Raw genomic sequence first — 19,172 nt, 5'->3', positions numbered from 1 at the left:
GTAGAGATTAAAAGACCATCTATTTAGAGAGGAATGTGAATATGTTGTGAGAAAGGGAGGGAGATAGAGGAGATGTGAAAAACTTTAAGGATGGGAAAGGGAGAAGAAAAGATCAGAAGTTCAGTAGAGCTAGACAAAAAACAAAAAGATAATTATGAAAGAAAGAAAAAGAGAAAGAAGATAAGAAAAGAAAATAAAACGCTCATTCACATATTCCTTAAATAAAAATTATAAGAGGAGAAAAAAAAAGTTACTGGAAATCAATTAATTTTTCAGAAAAGGCAAAAATTAAAGATTAATAAAAGTTTTGAAAGAGAAAAAAAATTTATATATATAAGGTAACAAAAAACAAAAAACAAACAAAAAAAGTAAAGAAGAAGAAGAAAAAAGAAAGAAAAAAAAGAAAAAAGAAAAAAAAAGTCTTTTGATTTTTTTTGGCGGGGGGAGGGGTGGGAAGAATCCTGTATCTCCCTTTTGTCTGTAACCAGCCTTTTGTTGGAGTCTCTGGTCAGCTTGAGATCCTGTGGCTTGATTGGTTTCTTAAGTCGGTTTGTTGGAAGAGGCAGAAAAATGCTCTGCTTTACCCAAGATTTTGAGATCCCCCTCCCAGGTTAGTTTTCTAGGAGGGTGATCTGCTTTGAGAATCACAAAAGAGGGGGATGCAGTGGTGAGGCTAGGTTCTGGGTAGAGTTGAGGCCTTTCAACAATCAGTAGCTTTTTCCTGGGGCTGTTTTGTGCAAAAAAAAAAAAAATCTCCCAGAGCCCAGCCTGGAGCTGTTCTCAGGGATTCTGTTTTTCAATTGATTGTTGATGCTGCTAGAGGGAGGGGCAGCCTCTGGCTCTGGTTACCCAGTGAGGAAAGCCACTCCAATGGCTGGCGCCTGAGCTGGGTGACTTTTCCCTGGATGGAGCCGAGTCTGGCAGGTCACTTTGCCGTTAAGTTCTTGTGACCTGCTAAATGACTCCTTTTATTCCAAGGCCTGGATTGGAGCTGGCAGCTCCTCCGAGCTTTGTCAGTATCCAAGATGGAGATCACCGGTGCTGGGGGGGAGGGGTGGCCTTCCCTCCTCTGCTCCCTGAGAAGGAGTGAGGACGTCGGGCTTCTACTCACGTCGAGTCTTGGATCCTGGGTCGTCTCTGGTCTGCAAACAGCAGGATGAAGATGTCCGCTCCTTGTTGGTTCTTGTTGGTGTTGAGTAGAATCCGCTCGTCTGCTGCATCTGGCTCCTTCGTCCCGGACTCTCTGTGTCTCAGGTATGACCCCGCGGTGGTGGTCGCCGCCGCGACCCTGCCGCCGCATTGGCAGCTGATATGTTTACTTGGCTTCCCCTCTCTTGACTAACTCTCTGTCCTGTGATGGCACACTTGGTGTGATTCTCTGTCTTAGGACTGTTCACTGGAACTCTAAAACTGCTTTCTATGTGAGAGCTTGTTCAGATTCCAGCTTTTCCTCCGCCATCTTCCAGGAACTCCCGATATTCGTGCTTTTCATGTATCCACAAATGATAGACAGGAAATGCCAGCTCACTCCCTCTCTCTCAGAACAGCAATCTAGTGTTCATTGATCACATCCTGGTTCAGGAACTCTCCCAATTCTCCTTATCCTCCTAACGATCCACATTCTAATTCCATCCTCTTTGAAGACAGGGTCCAAACATATTACTGTGTGTACACAAAACCATTCAATTCAACAAAGTATTGAGATTTCAACTTAATCCTTTGTAATACATGTTTACATACCTGAGTCTCTGTGACCTCTGTGCAGATTCAACCAAGGAAATGCCCATTAATTTTATCCCTGACCCTCACAGTTGATGAAATCAACACAATCCACATCTGCTACCCAACATGACCCTAGGGTTTGAGATCTATATTTCACATCATGTAGAAACTGATGTGTTAGAAAATTCATTGACCTTGCAGTCAGGGAAAAAAAAACAGCCCTAATTGCACTTGCAGGAGAGACAGCAAAGTTTTAGCAGTACTCAGTGGAACTTCAATCACATCTGTCCCAATCTTGACACTTCTGGTCCTCTAAAATCTTCCACAGGTGGGTATGGAAGAGAAGGGCAGATGTGAAGCTAAGTCCACCTTGAACCTGTCCTCAATAGGTTGAAGAAGTGGAGTAAAGAGGTGGTATTATGAGCCTCACATACTGAATGGCCTTGCCTTGAGCTTAAGAGCTGAGGGACAGTGCCCAGGCCCAGATTTCAATCCCTACAACTGACAAAAAACAAGTGGAATAAGCAAACCTTCACTCCCACCACTGCAAGCGGTTGTTGGCTACTCATTAGGACTGTGACCCTGACAATGACCATCCTCTTTCTGCTGTTGTGATTATTTTTCCCCCTTTAGTTAACTTAAGGGCCTTTTGATCCTCTCCTGAGTGACCATGGACAGTTCGGTGCTGTCAATCAGATAGCTGCCAAGGACTCAGTTCTAGCCCAGGCCATGATCTCATTGATGCTTTCATTTGGCTGGATCTGGGTGGGGCTTCTCATAACCAAAGGCAACTATGGTGCGTGGTTCCTCTCAGAAATGAGAGAGGAGATGGACAAGAATGGAGCCTGTCTTGCGTTCGAGAATATGATTCTGACAAACAGCTCATCAGATTTATCAACTGATCAACCAAGATACCGCCACATCATGGAATTCTCAACCAATGTGATAATCATTTACGGAGAAATTGAATTGCTACTAAGCTTTATTCTTAAATTGGGGTTTTTTTAATTACAGGGAAAGTCTGGGTCACGAACTCACCCACCCTATGATGACATGACCCTTAGAAAAAGATACTTCCTGCTAGACTCCTTCCACACACCTCTCATCTTCTCTCACCACTATACAGACATATCTGGGGTCACCAATTTTGTCCCAAGAGATAACTATTCTAAGGACTCAGGAGATATTTCTCTTCCTAGGTTTTGGATTCGGGGTGTTCAGTGCATACATATTAACTCTGACTGTACAAAATTGGGGCACTCGTCATCCAATGCCATGTGGCTTGGTTGCAGGGACACACTTTTGACATGGCCATATCACAAGATAGTTACAATATCTACAACACCATGTATGCCGTGGCCCATGCCCTCCATGAGGTGCTTCTTCATCACGAGGAAGAGCCACCAGCACACCATGAGCAACCAAGGGCATTTCTGTCCTCGCACGTAACGACTTTTATGTTAGGTGATATGTTCCAGGCATAGTGACTTTCTAGAATCTTTCATAGCAGATGGAATTAGGTAGTCTTCCTCCTTTAGGGAAAATACAAGATACACTTGCCCTGTCATGCTCTCCATGACATGACTTCAAGAACACAGCATCTGTGATAAGGAAGTGCTATATGTCTCCTGTCCTCATCCTCAGTTTGTGTGATATAAGCTCTCAACTTTTCAATAGTCCAAATCCAAAATATCACTCTGGAGGAAGATGGCTGAGGAGAAGCTGGAGGCTAAATAAGGTCTTTCATAGAAAGCAGTTTTAGTGTTCCAGTGAAGAGTCCTAGGCTGGAGAATCACACCAAGTGTGCCATCACAGTACAGAGAGTTTGGTCACAGAGGAAAAATCCAGGCAGCTTTGTCAGGAAGACAGATCTGATCACTTGCCAGTAGCCACAGCGGTGGTGGCGTTGGCGATGGCAGTGGCAGTTACCACTGCCACCATATCAACAGAGACGATCCAGGACAAAGGTGCCAGACACGGTGTGTGAGCGGATTCTATTCACCAGCAGCAAGATCTGACAAGAAGCAGAAATGTTCATCCTGCTATTCGGAGACCAGGGACATCCCAGGAACAGAGTCTGGCATGAGTAGAAGCAAGGTAACCTCAATCCTTCTCATGGAACAGCAGTGGGAAGTTAGGCCCTCCCCCACCACCGGAAAATACGTCCATCTTTGTTATTGACAACTGCCCAGCCAGAGCAGCTAGCTCCAACTCACACCTTGAAAGAAAATCATAGGAGCCATTCAACAGGTCACAGGAACCTGACCTGACTTGTCAGGTTCAGCTCCTCTCAAAGAGAGGAAGCTCCACTTCGGAGGAGTGACTTTCTTCACTGGGTAAACAGAGGCAGAGGCTGCCCCTATCCACTGCAGCCTAGACAGCAGAAGGGGTAAAACACAAAGAATTGAAACTCAGTACTCATAAACCTTGAGAATGGCTCCAGGCTGGGCTCTATGTGTGTCTTAGGAGCTAGCCCCTCAGGGAAAAGCTACTGATTGCTGATAGGCCTCAATCCTACTCAGAACCTAGCCTCAGCACAGCAACTCCAAGTTAGAGGAAACAGACATCTCCAGCTTTTATAATATTCAAAGCAGAACTCCCTCTCACTCAACTAGACTGGGAGGAGAATCACAAAGTCCTGGGGGAGGCATACCTTCTTTCTGCTTGCTCTAACAAACTTAAGAAACCAATCAAGCCACAGGAAAACCAAACACCACAAGCAGAAGAGAGACTCCACCACGAGACTGGTTACAGACAGAGGGGAAATAAAAGATCTCCCTCTCCACCAAAAAAAATCAAAGAACTCTTTTTTCCACTTAATTTTTTAATTTTTGAAAAAGGTTGTTTTTTATTATTTTTTTCATTCATAATTTTTATTTCAGGTGTGTGTGTGTGTGTGAAATTACTTGTAACCATTGAGTCCTTTATTCTTTATTTTTTGAGTGGTTAATTGCTATTCTGCTGATCCTCAAATATATACCTGTCATCAGTTCTTACACATTATCCCTCATTGTGTACATATTTAATCCAGGAATTTATTACTTAATTCACAACCTCTTAGGCTTAACATCTTTAATACTAGTATTATTTGTTTAGAATTATATAATTTTTAAGTATTCCATTTTTAAAATTTTTTATTCATTTTTCCATCTTATCTCTCTCCTTCTCTCATCCTATACCTTTCTTCACCATTATCACTTCTTTATTCTCCCATAATTTTAAGTATTTCAATTTTTAAATTTAAACGTTCGTTTTTCTTATTTCTTGTTTTTTTTAAATCACTCTCATTTCATTAAGTCCTATCCATATCATCTCTGAGATTAGGATTTGGTTAAATTCACTCTCTCCTTTAACCTCACCACATTCCTCTAATCCTATTTTTCTTCACAATTCTCCTTAAACTTATTAAGGTCTGATCTTCTGAATCCTTCTTTGATATCCTTAGCCCATAAATCCATTGTTGTTTGATGATGAATAGACTGTATCTGTTGAACTACATTGTATAGACAGCCATTTCAAAGTGTAAATACAGGACTCCAGTTGATGCTTGCCTTAAAATAGTGTTCTAGCACAAAATTGGTGTCACTTTCTTACCAAATGGACAGAACAAGCCAGAGAAAGACTAAAAAAATGGCAAGTCCAGGTATCTCAACTCCCACTCATGATAATGAGGTGACAGAACATTTAATGAAAAATCCAGAAGAGAGTTCCCAAAATGCTCTACAAACACTACCGGTAAACATGGTGAATGAAAGGTATGAAAATGTGTAGAATATTCAGTGTGACCATGATAGGAAAAAAGATGAGGTCAACCAAAGATTAATAAGGGAACTTCACGAGCAGGATAAGGTTAGCCAAAAATTAATACAGGAATCTCATGAGCATGAGGAAGCTAATCAAAGATTACTACAGGAATTGCATGGCAGGCTGAGAACAACCAAAGAGAAAGATAAGAATTGCATGAACAGGCTGAAAACAGTCAAAGAAAAATACACGAATTGTATGAGCATGAGGAAGCTAATCAAAGAGCAAGACAGGAATTGTGTGAGCAGGATGATAATAGACAAAGATCAATAGAGGTATACATGGAATCCATAAACAGACAGCTGAAGGAATCCAGACAGACCACAAAGGGAATGCTAAATGGAGCCCCACAGAAGGAATGGGAGTCCAAGGAAAACATAACCAATCAACTAAGTGATTTGAGAATAAACACTGAACACCAAATTAAGGAAGTAAAGAAGTTCATACAATATCTAAAGCAAAGCTCCAACAAGGAATTTGAAGACATCAAAGCCAAACCATTAGAAGGAAAGGAAATGAAAAACAAAGTAGAAAGTCTTGACATTAGGTTAGACCATGCAGAAGATGGAATGTCAGAGATTGGAGACAGCCAAGATATTATAGAGAGAGAGCATACAATTATCCAAGACAAATCCAAGAAATGTGATAGATCGATTCAATATTTGGTAGACAACATCAGAAGTCTTAATCTGACAATAATTGATGTAGAGGACCAACTAGAGACAGAACTTACTGGTCTAGGAAATTTATTTAACAGGATCCCATCAGGGAACTTCCCAAACATGCAAAAAGATAGGGCCATTAGATTCAAGAAGCTTTTAGAACCCCAAATACACCTGACCTAAACAGGACATCCCACCATCACATTATAATCTGCACAGGATCAATTCAGCTCAAGGAAAGGATTCTTAATGCTGTCAAGGTGAAAAGATCAATCACATATAAAGGGAAAACAATTAGAATCACCTCAGATTTCTCAGCAGAGACAATTAGAGCAAGAAGAGGCTAGAATGATGTATACCACACCCGAGAGACAAACAACTATCAACCAAGAATACTGTACCCAGCTAAACTCTCCTTCATAAAGAAGGTCAAATGAAAACCTTCCATAGCAAAGAAAAACTCAAACAATAGATCCCCACCAAACCAGCCCTACAAAAGATACTTAAAGGTGTCCTACATATAGAAAACCAACAAGACCACAATGAAGGCCAAGAAACTTCACCCAAAATGAGAATCCAAGAACCATGTGAAGAAACAAGTTGTTGCAGCTCCAAGAAGGTGGATAACATGGCAGGAACTACCCAACACCTCTCAGTCCTAACTCTCAACAATAAATGACTTAACTCTACAGTTAAGCAACATAGACTGCCTACTTGGATTAAAAAGCAAGATCCTTCTATATACTGCTTTCAGGTGACACACCTTCCTGATTAAAACAAACATATTATGAAAGTGAAAGGCTGGAATAAAATCTACCAAGCAAAGGCCCCCATACACTTGCGGGAGTTGCAATCCTAATACCACATAAAATAGACTAAAAATTAAAATTAGTGAGAAGAGAAAAAGTAGATCACTACATTCTAATTAAGGGATCTCACCTTCAGGAGGGTATCACAATTCTAAATGTCTATTCACCAAACAACAGAGCACCCTAATTTATCCAAGAAACACTACTTTCCCTCAAATCTCACATAGATGCAAAGGCATTAAGTGTTGAGGTCTTTAACACACCACTATCCTCACTAGTTAGATCAACTCAGCAAAAACTCAAAAGTGAAACCGCAAATCTAAACAGCTGCATAGATCAACTAGTTTTAACAGATATCTACTGAATATTGCACCCTGAAGCATAAAATTACACGTTCTTCTATGCAGCACACAGAACATTTTAGGTCACAACGCAAACTGGTCCAAATTCAGAAACATTGAAGTTATGGCCTGCATGCTCTCAGACAAAGGAATAAAGTTATATCAACACCAAAAGCCACCAAAGAAGGTCCTGTAACACATGGAGGCTGAACAACACACTGTTGAATCACCAGTGGATCATGGAAGTGATTAGAAAGGAAATTCAAATAGTCCTGATATTCAACAAAAATGAACCCACAAATTACCAGCTCCTATGGACACAGCAAAAGCAGTACTCATAAGCAAGTTTATAGCTCTGATTTCCTACATCAACAAATTGGAGACATCTGTAACCAACTATTTAATGAGACATCTGAACTTCCTTGAAAAAGAGCAGCAGGATAAACCCCAATCCAGTAGACAGGAAGAAATAATTTAAATGAAATCAAATTAAACTATTTAGAATCCAAAAAACAACATAGAAAGAATCAACAAAACAATGAGTTGGTTCCTCGAAAAAGTTAAAAAAAATTGACAGACCGTGAGAAATCTTATCAGAAAAAGAACACACCCACAGAAACAAACTCAGAGATGAGAATGATAGCATCACCAAAGAAACCACCAAGATTCAGAACATTATAAGGGAATATTTCTCAAACCTTTATGATAATAAGCTTGAGAATCTGGAAGAAATGGACAATTTCCTAGCAAAAACGATATGCCCAAAACCAAACCAACATGAGTTAAACCAACTAAAAAGACACAAATCAAGCCTTGAAATAGAAAGAGCAATAAGAAAAACCCAGGACCGGAAAATTTACAGCAGAATTACACAAGGCTTTCAAAGCAGAACTCACACCAATACTCCTTCAACTGGTCAATGAAATTGAAAGAGAAAGTTCACTACCGAACTCATTCTATGAAGTCATCATAACCCTCATCTCAAAACCAGGCAGGGACTCATCAAAAAAAGAGAACTATAGAAGCGTTTATTTGATGAACATCGATGCAAAACTTCTCCACAAAATCTTGCCCAAACGAAATTTTCTTAATAAAGACCCAGAAACACAACAAATCAAAGAGGGGTTGGACAAATGGGATTGCATGAAGTTGCAGAGTTTCTGCATGGCAAAGGACATAGCTAGCATGATCAATAGAAACCCGTGGATTGGAAGACGCTCTTCACTAGCCATACAACAGACAAGGGTCTCATATCTAAAATATACTTGGAACTCAAAAAAACTAAATCCCCCAACAACAAATCCTCAAACAAACAACTGTCCAGTAAATAAGTGGGCTAAAGACTTAAAGAGAAACTTTTCTGAAGAAAAACAGATGGCCAATAGACACATGAAGAAACGCTCAACGTCCCTATCCATAAAAGGAATGCTAATCAAAACAACATTAAGATACCACCTCACCCCAGTTAGAATGGCTACAATCAAGAATTCTAATAACAACAGATGCTGGAGGGGATGTGGACAGAAGGGATCCTTACTGCACTGTTTGTGGGAGTGTAAGCTTGTTCAACCACTTTGGAAAGCAGTATGGAGGTTCCTCAAAAGACTCCACATAGAGCTCCCCTATGACCCAGCAATCCCACTTTTGGGCATTTACCCAAATGTTCACAAACAAGACCACACTAAAGCAACCAGCACGACTCTGTTTATTGCAGCATTATTTACCATAGCTAAGACATTGAACCAACCCAGATGCCCTTCAGTAGATGAATGGATGAAGAAAATATGGTATATATACGCAATGGAATTCTACGCATCCACCAATAAGAATGACATTGCCCATTTGTTAGGACATGGAAAGACTTGGAAAAAATTACATTAATTGAAGTAAGCCAGATCCAAACAAACTTATGTCCCATTGTTTTCCTTATTTGAAATAAGTAGTATATGTCTGAGTCAAGCAGAATAGGTCAGATAAGTTGATATCAGGGAAATGAACCCTAAGATATGTATTCAATTGTTTTTTTCTTTCATGTTATTGTTTCTAACACATTTATAAGGTTATTTCTTTGTTCCTTTGTATGTCCCTCCCCCACGGTATAATCCTTGCTCTCACTATATTTGAAGTCCATGGAATTTGTGGAGGGGAAGGGGGAAAAAATAAATCTTTTAAATAGGGATACAGGTGGACCAATTGCAAGAATGAGATTCACAAGTTGTTATGTCAGAAATGAACTTTACAACTTGGTGGGGAGAGGAGGATGGGGGTCGGCAGAGAGAATAGGAAGGGATGGAAACGGAAAACAACAGAGGAGGCTACAATGTTTGATAAGAAATGTACTCATTATCTTGCCCATGTAATTGTAACTCCTCTGTACAGTGTGTTCACAATAAAAAAAGAGCGGACAGCCCTGGGTGAGCACTAAGATATTCCCAGGTTGTATGTGGCAGAGGTGGGCTCATGGGCCAAGATTGCCCCAACCATATTCAATTAGTGATAGCTAGAGTAGAACTCCGATTGTCTGGGGGTAGATGATTTTCCCAGGTACTGAGATGATTACAGAGCTCTGCCAGTGGCAGTCCTGGCTATGGGGTCATGGCACAAGTCTGGTGCTATCACCTGGGCACACTAAGCTGTGGGACAATATCACCATCTTGCTTCCCTGTCCTACCCATGAAAAGTGGGATGGAGAACAAGGATGAGTCACAGCTGCATGGAAAGTTTTGTCAGGGAAGCCACAATCTTTGCACCGGTGGCAGACACCTGTAATCCTAGCTATTTACAAGGCTGAGATTAGAGGATTAGGATTGAAAGACAGCCCAGGCAGAAAAGTCTGTGAGACTTTTATCTCCACAAAAACATAAGAAAACTGGTGGTGGAACTGTGGCTCAAGTGTTAAAGAGCTAGCCTTGACATGAAGGATTCAGGGTCAGATCCCGGGCCTAGACTTCAAGCCCCACAACCAACAACAAAAAAGCCACTGGGCCATTTTAGTGAATACTACCATGCACTCAGTCTTAATATCCCATCCAGAAAGCCCAAACAGTCATGTGGATAAACTGAGGCCTCACTCTAGCTTGTGCTGTTGTAGACCAATGCACACTGGATTCCTAGAACAACCTAAGTTTCATCCTGATTCCATCTTGAGCACAGTCCTTCTTGGGCAATGGTCCCTGAGATGATTCACTGCCCAAAAAGTCTGGGACTGAGGCAGGTGTTAACAGAGTCACAGGGCAATAGTGGTTTTACAAGGCTAAGCAGGAAGACAGGTGTCAGCCTACTCCACCCATGGTGGAAACTAATGGAAATGGCATTTGGCTCTGCCTCATGCACCTTCCAATACTTCCTGAAAGATTCCAATGGATGCTGGGGTGCCATGACCAAAGAGTCCATCTAGTTTATTCTAGATTATTGGTCCAAACATGACATGCCTGACACAGGGTTCTGAGAAAAAGCCAGACCCACTCTTATGCCCTCTTCACTAGGAGGTTGTATCCCATACCTGTTGTCGTTCACAAGATTGGAGGAGGGAGGTTGTGAAAGTGTCTTCCTTCTCTGTCCTAAACCAGTTCCAGAGGCACAATCTAAAGGTCTGGACACAAGAGTAGAGACTATAACCACTTCCCCAGCACTGGTCCCAGGATACAGTCATGGTGCTGAGACTAAACTTTAATTCTCTCCCTCCTGGCAATGTTGGAGGGTTTCTGTCCATAATGAGCAACTAATGCTGTTGACAGGGAGATGGCTTCTTCCACCTTTTCTCGTATATCCTTTTCTGTTGTTTTGTTCTACTAGAGAAGTACTCTCCGGTCCACACAATTTGACTCTCATATATTCTTTGTTGGGTGGTGCAATCTTTATATTCGCTCTTTGTCAGCTGCCTTCTTGCTCTGCTTCTGGGAATCCTCTTGAATGATGACATTCTCTGAGTCAGCTTAATGTGCCTCTACTACATGACATGAATTGTATTTCTTTATTTTCCTTATCTGCCAGTTGTGGGGCCTGAACTCTGGGCCTGGTTGCTGTCCCTCAGCTCTTCAGCTCAAGGCTAGCACTCTACCACTTGAGCCAAAGCACCAATTCCATCTTTTTCTGCTTATGTGTACTGAAGAGTCGAACCCAGGACCTCATACACGGCAAGCACTCTACCAGTGAGCCACCTTCCCAGCTCCTCTTTGTTTTCTTTTCTTTCCTCAGAAGGGAAGATTTACTTCTTTGCAGAAGCGTGCCTCATCGGCAAAAGTGTGACAAGTGAGCACAGACCCAAGGCAGCCTGCCTTCCTATTTACTCCTAACACAGCAGGCCCTGCATCTCTGCAGATATGGGTTGAACTCACGTGGACACTCTGCTCTCAAAGTGAATGGTATTTCTTGAGAGTTTTTTCATATGCAAATCTAATTCTTTCCATGCTACTCTCATCTTCTCTCACCATCATAGAAACTCTTCTGGGTTCATTAATTTTCTTCTGACAGAGACCTTGTGTAAGAACTCAGGAGATAATTCCCTTCCCACGTGATGGATTCAGTCTGTTTATAGCCTACTGATTAAGTCTGACTGCAGAGACTTGGGGCACTGTTCATACAATGCCACACTGCATTGGTTTCTGAGACATATTTTTGACATGACCGTGTCAGAAGAGAGATACAACAGTTATAATGCTGTGTATGCCATGGCAACCGCCCTCCACCACATATTTCTACATCACATGGAAGAGCCACGAGTGGACAATGCACAAACAAGGGCATTTCTCTCTTCACAGGTAATGGCATTGCTTTTGGGTGATCTGCTCTAGGCATGTAGACTTTCTATGGAAGGTTTCATAGCAGATAGTACTAGGTCATCTGGCTCCACTTTGGAAAATACAAGAGACACTGGGCCTATAGTGCTGACCATGAAATGACTGTAGAGCTAGGAAGACAATGGCTTGAAGATCGCTGCATCCATGACAAGGAAGTGCTGTGTCTTCTGTCTCCATCCTCATTCTGTGGGCAAAAACTATCCCCTTTCAATAGCATATATCCAAATTCTCCTTGTACCTTTGTAAAATAACAGATCAAGGGTGACTAGTTCTTGAAAACCTAAGGTTGTCTGGACAAAAGTCACTCACACCTGTGGTTTACTCCTGACTAAAATTAACCACCAAATAGATAGAGGTCGAATTGTGGCTCAATGGATGGAATGCTTATTTTGAAAGAAAAAGAAAATCACCTTAAGTTGAGTGCCTTGGCCCTGTGGTTGAGGCACAAGGTAGGCACACACACACACACACACACACACACACAATGAACTAAGTCTTGTTTATAGTAATCTTTCATAGTTGTCATAAATATTTTATAATTTTACTTAGTTTATTGTTTATCTATTTTCACACTGACTCTGATCAAAATCATAAAATAAATGATAGGAATTCATGATAAAGAGGTGATAGAATTCTGTCATATTAGAAATGAATTCTAATATGAATTCTAACTAAATAATTATACTTGGTTGGATGTGGCTAGAGTTTCATTCCCTTGAAATTGAGTTTCTCCATCCCATTTTGGATAACCAGGTTTTAGAACTTCTTAACAAGTTAGTCCACTGTGGGCCTGCATTTGATAGAGTTGATTGGATTCCTGTGGTGTGTGTGTGAATCATGTGGTAGGAATGTAGGATAATCTGTGTATCCATTGTTCTGGGGTTCTGTGATAACTCTGGGAAGCACTTCACCATATTGTAATGTGACCCTTTTAGCTGCATCCCTTTTTGAAGAAGATTCAGTTTACCAATACTGTTGAAGAACAAGTGGTTTTGAATGAAGAAAGGAAATTGGAGGCACAATATGACATTATGAGCTTTTGGGATTTTCCACAAGATCTGGGACAAAGGGTGAAAATTGACTAGTTTTCTCCAATTAGGCCACATGACCAACAACTGATTTTGTTTCAAAATCTGATAGAGTGGCCCATGGGAATTACCAAGATGGGTCATTTATATATCTTCATTCTCTCCTTTTTTAAATGTATTGTTCGGGATTGAGAAATGGAATAATTTATGAGAAGAGAAAAAGATCCCGAAAGAGAGGACAAAAACATTAGATAAGCCAGACTCTATATCTTTCAGTGTTCTTTTTTTTAAATGTTATTTCTTTATTTTGAATATAAAAAGTGGCCAAAATAACAATACTAGTGGCTCTGCATACAAAACTCAACATATGAGGTTATTTCACATTTACAAAAATGCCCTATGTACAGCACTAGGTCTCCACAGCAACTTCCACAAGACCAGAGGTTCAGGAGCTGGGAGGGAAATGGAGGCAGCCCGGGACAGGAAAAGCAAAGACCCAGCGATCCTGACAGCCAGGATCTGGTAAGAGGGCCCCTGACAAGCTTCTCTTCACTAACAGTCCAGGGGGCTGGGCCCCAACCGGCAAGAGGCTCCCAAACCACCACTGCCCCTCCTTAACCGTCCAACCTGGCACATTCCTGACACCCTGACACTCCCACGCGGGGTGGCTGTTTGGCTGACTGTGCTGGTTGAAGGAGGCAGAGAGGCCGGAGGCTCACAAGCACCGGCCTGAAAGGCACCATGTGCTGGAGTGAGGAAGGGGAGGAAGGCGAGAGGGGCCCAGGCAGGAGCTCAGTGTGACCCTGGGCCTCAGTACACAGCCCCATGGGAGATGAAGCAGCTGGTGCTTCTGGACAGGGGGTTATTCCAAGCACAAGGTGTTACTGCTCTTCAAAACCAGAAGTCTCAGCACCTGCCTCATCAGATGGTAGCATTGTAAAGTGTCCCATTCCACCCAGCAAGTTTTTCTTTTTGTTCCAGGCCAGGCAGTCAGGTGCACACACAGACACAGCTCAAAGCTGAGAACTGAGTTGAGCACGGGCACTGACTGGATAAATGTAAAAGATTACTGTGCACAACCAGACTTAGCTACCTCTAGTTATTTCCATATCAACAAGCGTAGTGTTCACATTCATGTATCAAAGAACAGATCGGAGACAAGCCTTGAAAAAGACAACAGAGCATTTTACATTTCCTGCATTAATTGGTGCCACAGAGAGCTAGAACACAGACAGCTGCCTCCAGCCCTCTGCATTTCTAGCCATCACCACCTCTTTACAATTCTATGAGAACAAGAATGATTCAGAAGACTCCCTTAAGACATGAAAAGTGTTGAGGAGCTTGAAGTGGGGATATTGTCAGGCCACCACTGCATTACACAGTAAGGAGTCCAAAAGACAAGCAAGCTCATATCTCTGAGTGCAGAGATCTTGACATCATTCAATGCTGTAGCTGTGGCTCAGTGGAGTGATGTCACCCACACATGCATGACAGAAATCCACACAGTGTTGTCTCTAATTCTCCTGAGCCATTGCTGGAAAACAGAAAAGTATCTGCACAAAGATAGAAATGTCTGGAAGCAGAACAGATTATTCCATTTACAATGACTCAAAGAAGAGAGTGCTCACTGTTCTGTGGGTGCTTATGTAATGGCTGCTATTGCTGGACAACTATGTATTCAACACAGGAGAGTTGATGAATTTTACTACAATAAAGGTTCAAGGAGAACAAAAACAGCCTAACTCAATAAATGAATGGGTGTGAGACTGCCATATCAAATGTCTACATCAAACTTTATGAAGTCTCTGACCACTTGCCCACTAGAGAAAAGGAAACTTCAAATCCAATAACTTTTTGCCCTTTATTGAGTATAAACTTACAATTTTGGGCTAAAATTTAATAGGTAGTTGCCCTTATACATTCATCATACTCCAATAGTAAAGGAAGTTAGTATTAAGTCATTTCTAAGGAAAGAGTCTAAGGTATAAAGCACCTATTCCTTGATTATCAGCAAAATAAAATGAATGTTTACCTTATCAAAGAGGACAACGTACCAGAATAATTCTGATGTCATGTCTTTTGCCCATAAGCAGCGAGCCCAATGCAAACACAGTTGTAACAGTTTGTGTTTAAACAGTCACAAGTTACAATAAAGTGCTCACACTTAGCTGAGTACCATTGACGTAGGCCTGTAAACTTAACTCCTCAGAAAGCTGATATGTGAGGATCATGGTTCCAAGCCATCCTGGGAAGGAAAGTTCATGAGTCTTTTATCTCCAGTAAACCAACAAAAGTCAGAATGTATACGTGGTTCAAGTGGCAGAGCACTCACTTTACACAAAAACAATGCTCAGAAACAACACCCAGACCCTGGCATCAACTATCAGAACTAGCTTCAAAAAAAAAACAAAACCCATAAGAACATCAGCTCATTTTCATTTCTTTAGGTGGCCAAGATGGAAATTCACTGTGAAGTACAGAAAGATGAAGCATATGAAATAAAAAGAACAACACAGAAGACAGAGATCATAGCTTGGCAAAAATAGGAATTTCTGAATAATATCATTGATGCTGTTATTGTTTTGTCAGTCTCGGGACTTGAACTCTGGGCCTGGATGCTGTCCCTGAGCTCTTCAGCTCAAGGAGCATGCTCTACTACTTAAGCCATAGCACCAATAGTGGTGTTTTTGGTGATTATTTGGAGATAAGAGTTTCAGAGACTTTCCTGCCTGGGCTGGCACTGAACCACAATCCTCAGATCTCAGCCTGTGAGTAGCTAGGATTACAGGCGAAAGCCACCAGCACCCCACCATTGATGGTGTTTTGATAACTGAGGTCAAGGCCTTTAATATTGTAGCAACAGTTCCTTTTCAGTACTCAGAAAGAGTTTGGAATAATACATCTATTTTAGTTAGGGGAAGACTTCAACATGAAACAGAGCCAATACTGTGTAGGTAGAAAAAAAAAAACATTGCTTACCCATTCTGCTAACCAAACAAAACTAAGGAGGTATAAAACTTGGTGAACTGTGAACACAAGTGTGAAATAACTTTTAATGGCTACCCAAAGCAATTATGTTTTTTGTATGATTAAGAGGTGATATTTCCAAGACTCTTAATATATCAATTACATCATTACTTACTAGGTAGAGCTGCATCTGCCTTTAGACACAACCAAGGGGTAAAGAACCAAAGATCTTTTCAAGCTTGGAGCACAAGGAAAGCTCAGCCTCCATCCTCAGGACTGACAAACCAGGAGCTGACCATTGCCAGCCTCTGTCTCAGAGGATACAAGCATGGAACCTATACCTGTCCAGGAGACACTCAAGTAAAGGAGAGAAAGGATGGGCTCATCATTGACTTCCATAGGACCTTGGTAAAATCAATGCCCAGAGCTCACAATTAGCCAATTTGTGCATCATATTGGACCAAATCTCCAAGGACACCCAATTAGAAATGGAAGAAGAAGAGAAAAGAGAACAACAGAAACACTAGATTTTTGAGGGGATCTCTTTAGCCATGCTGGCAAAAGATAGTGTGTCCTTTCTTCCACTGCTTTATTTTTTACTTACATTTTTCAGATCCAGTGGTTTTCAATTGCCTCTTGATTGGACTAAATTACACATCATAAAATTGTTACTGTTTTAGCCGGGCGCTGGTGGCTCACTCCTGTAATCCTAGCTACTCAGGAGGCTGAGACATGAGGATCACGGTTCAAAGCCAGCCAGGCAGGAAAGACCGTAAGACTCCTATCTCCAATAAACCACCAGAAAACTGGAAGTGGCTCTGTAGTTCTAGTGGTAGAGCGCTCGCCTAGAGCTGAAGAACTGAGGGACAGCGCCCAGGCCGAGAGTTCAAGCCCCATGACCGACAAAAAAAAAAAATGTGTTACTGTTTTACAATGAAATATGACAAAGTAAACAAGACACAAGAGACAAAGAATGGCTTCAAAATTTGTTATATAGTTTCTAGATGACTCTATATACTGGACCACATATATGGTGTATAAGCATGCACACCTAAGAGAAGCTAAGTGGAGGGCAAAGAACTATAGGAAAATGGGTGAAAAAATACAAATGAGGGGCCCATCATTGGCACTGGTCATTGATGAAAGGGAACTAAGCAACTCAAGGCTGGTGATGGGAGAGAGGAAAGGAGAGAGGAAGAGGAAACAGCTGATACTCATCAAAAGGAAAATGTACATATCACCCGATTTGGGAGTGAAGATTAAATTGTGTTAGTGACTTTAGCTAAGTATCAGTATGCCACAATACTGTGAAATTTATGTAAATACTGTCAATAAAGAAAAAGTGTTACTGTTTTAAAGTACTGACTAAATCATTGAGTCATATGTATTAACTTTTCACATACTTGTGGAAGTCTATTATTAAATTCATTATTAATTTCAATATTATACACGCATTTTTTTCAAGTCAGACACCAATGGCTACTTTAGAAGGCTTGGATCTGAGGATCACAGTTCAAAATTAGCCTGGACAAAAAAGTGTATGAGACTCCACCTGTAACTTACAAGAAAAAAATACAGGATGGGAGGTATTTCTCAAATGGTAAAATGCCAAGTGTGATTTACAAAGCCAAGAAAGGGAGTTTGGGTCCTGATTTCCAGGGCTGGAGTGCACACACACACACACACACACACACACACACACACACACACACACACACACACACACACACACACACAAACACACACACACACATACACACACACGATTTTTTTAATAAATTAATTTTTTATTGCCTTTTCTTCCCACCACCCAACTCTGAAAACCATCAATCCTGTTTTTAACTTTTTTTTAAAGAAAGTGATGTTTTTTCTCCCGATGGTCTGTGGATGCCACAGTAGGCAGTACCAATGGTGCCAGAGGCTCAGCAAATACCAGGAATTAAAGAGGCAGGGACAGAAAAAATACCCAATATATTAAATGAAAACCAACCAAGGGAGGGAGATGAAGGATGGGGAGATGGGACGGCAGGGATGGGAAGGGGAAACAAAGGAGGAGGCAACTGCTTTACTAGAAATGTACTCATTACCTTGCTCATGTAATTGAAACTGCTCTGTATGGTATTTTCACAATAAAAAACAACATAAATAAAAAAAAAACAAATCTGCCTGAGCAGGAAAAAAAAAAGAAAAGAGATGTCCATATGTTGCAGATGAGTCATCTCAACATGGAGAGGGGCCAGAATAGCAGGAATACGCTATGGATCCCACCCGTACTCTCTGGACCTGCTGCTCAGGATCTGCCCCGAGTTTGTGTTGCTGAACAAACCCTCAGACATGGGCAAGGCCCTAGCCACATGCAGCCCCTCATGCTCAAGGCCCAGGTCTCCTTCCTATGATGCTCACTGCCCCATGCCCCAGAGCATGCTGGGAGTATCCTTCCCCTTCCAGAGCAGGACCCTGAGTCCCAACTTCTCCAGAGGCGCCGAACCATGTGCAGAGGCTAAACAGCTCAGACATACTGCTTGTCATGTCTGGGGACAGCTTGATGCACCCGGTGAGGTCAGCACCCTAGGTTGGTTGGCCTGGTAGGGGTGGATCTGGAAGTTCCAAGAGGCAGAAGCTGCACTCCTGTACTAACAGGTGGTGAACGGCTCATGGACCAACCAGACCAACTGTGATCCGGAAATCTCTGCCTATGTTCCCAGGAGGATCTGGCAATGGACTGGTAGCTTCCACCAGCCAAAGGGATAGAAGGTAGAAATTTTCTAACTGGCTTTGAGACCATCCAAAGCTAAGATATTGCCTTGAGTTTTATGGTTTTCTTATTTTTCTTCTCTTATTTTTCCACTTCTTGCCAATATTAACTCATCCAAACTCATATTTGCCTTCTTTCCCCACCCCCCAGAATTCCTTTGATAAAACAATCCTGCAGTGTGTGTTCAATTTTCTACTTTCTTATACATATGGGTCAGATAGGCAACGTGCAGTTTGCTCTACATGCATATTTTTCCCATTGTGGTTTCCTTTAAGGGACAAAGAA

General features: G+C 41.5%; 1 protein-coding gene and 1 non-coding gene across 2 annotated transcripts in view; both read left to right on the top strand.

The window, feature by feature from the left end:
• Positions 1-3,029: 3,029 nt before the first annotated feature.
• Positions 3,030-19,172, top strand: part of LOC138813635 (vomeronasal type-2 receptor 116-like) — a 33,547-nt gene continuing 17,404 nt past the window's right edge. Inside the window, exons 1-2 of the mRNA XM_070002035.1 lie at positions 3,030-3,167; positions 5,494-5,571. Coding sequence (XP_069858136.1) covers positions 3,030-3,167; positions 5,494-5,571 — 216 coding nt within the window. The remainder of the gene's footprint in view (positions 3,168-5,493; positions 5,572-19,172) is intronic.
• On the top strand, positions 17,986-18,071 carry LOC138814343 (small nucleolar RNA SNORD35). The gene has a single exon (XR_011367933.1). It is a non-coding gene; the product is annotated as a small nucleolar RNA SNORD35 (small nucleolar RNA).

The sequence above is a fragment of the Dipodomys merriami genome, unplaced genomic scaffold, assembly GCF_024711535.1.
Source record: "Dipodomys merriami isolate MVZ:Mamm:240054 unplaced genomic scaffold, mDipMer1.0.p SCAF_6, whole genome shotgun sequence".
Taxonomy (NCBI): domain Eukaryota; kingdom Metazoa; phylum Chordata; class Mammalia; order Rodentia; family Heteromyidae; genus Dipodomys; species Dipodomys merriami.
Note: the sequence above shows the minus strand (reverse complement) of the source record. Positions and strands in the feature narration are given on the sequence as shown.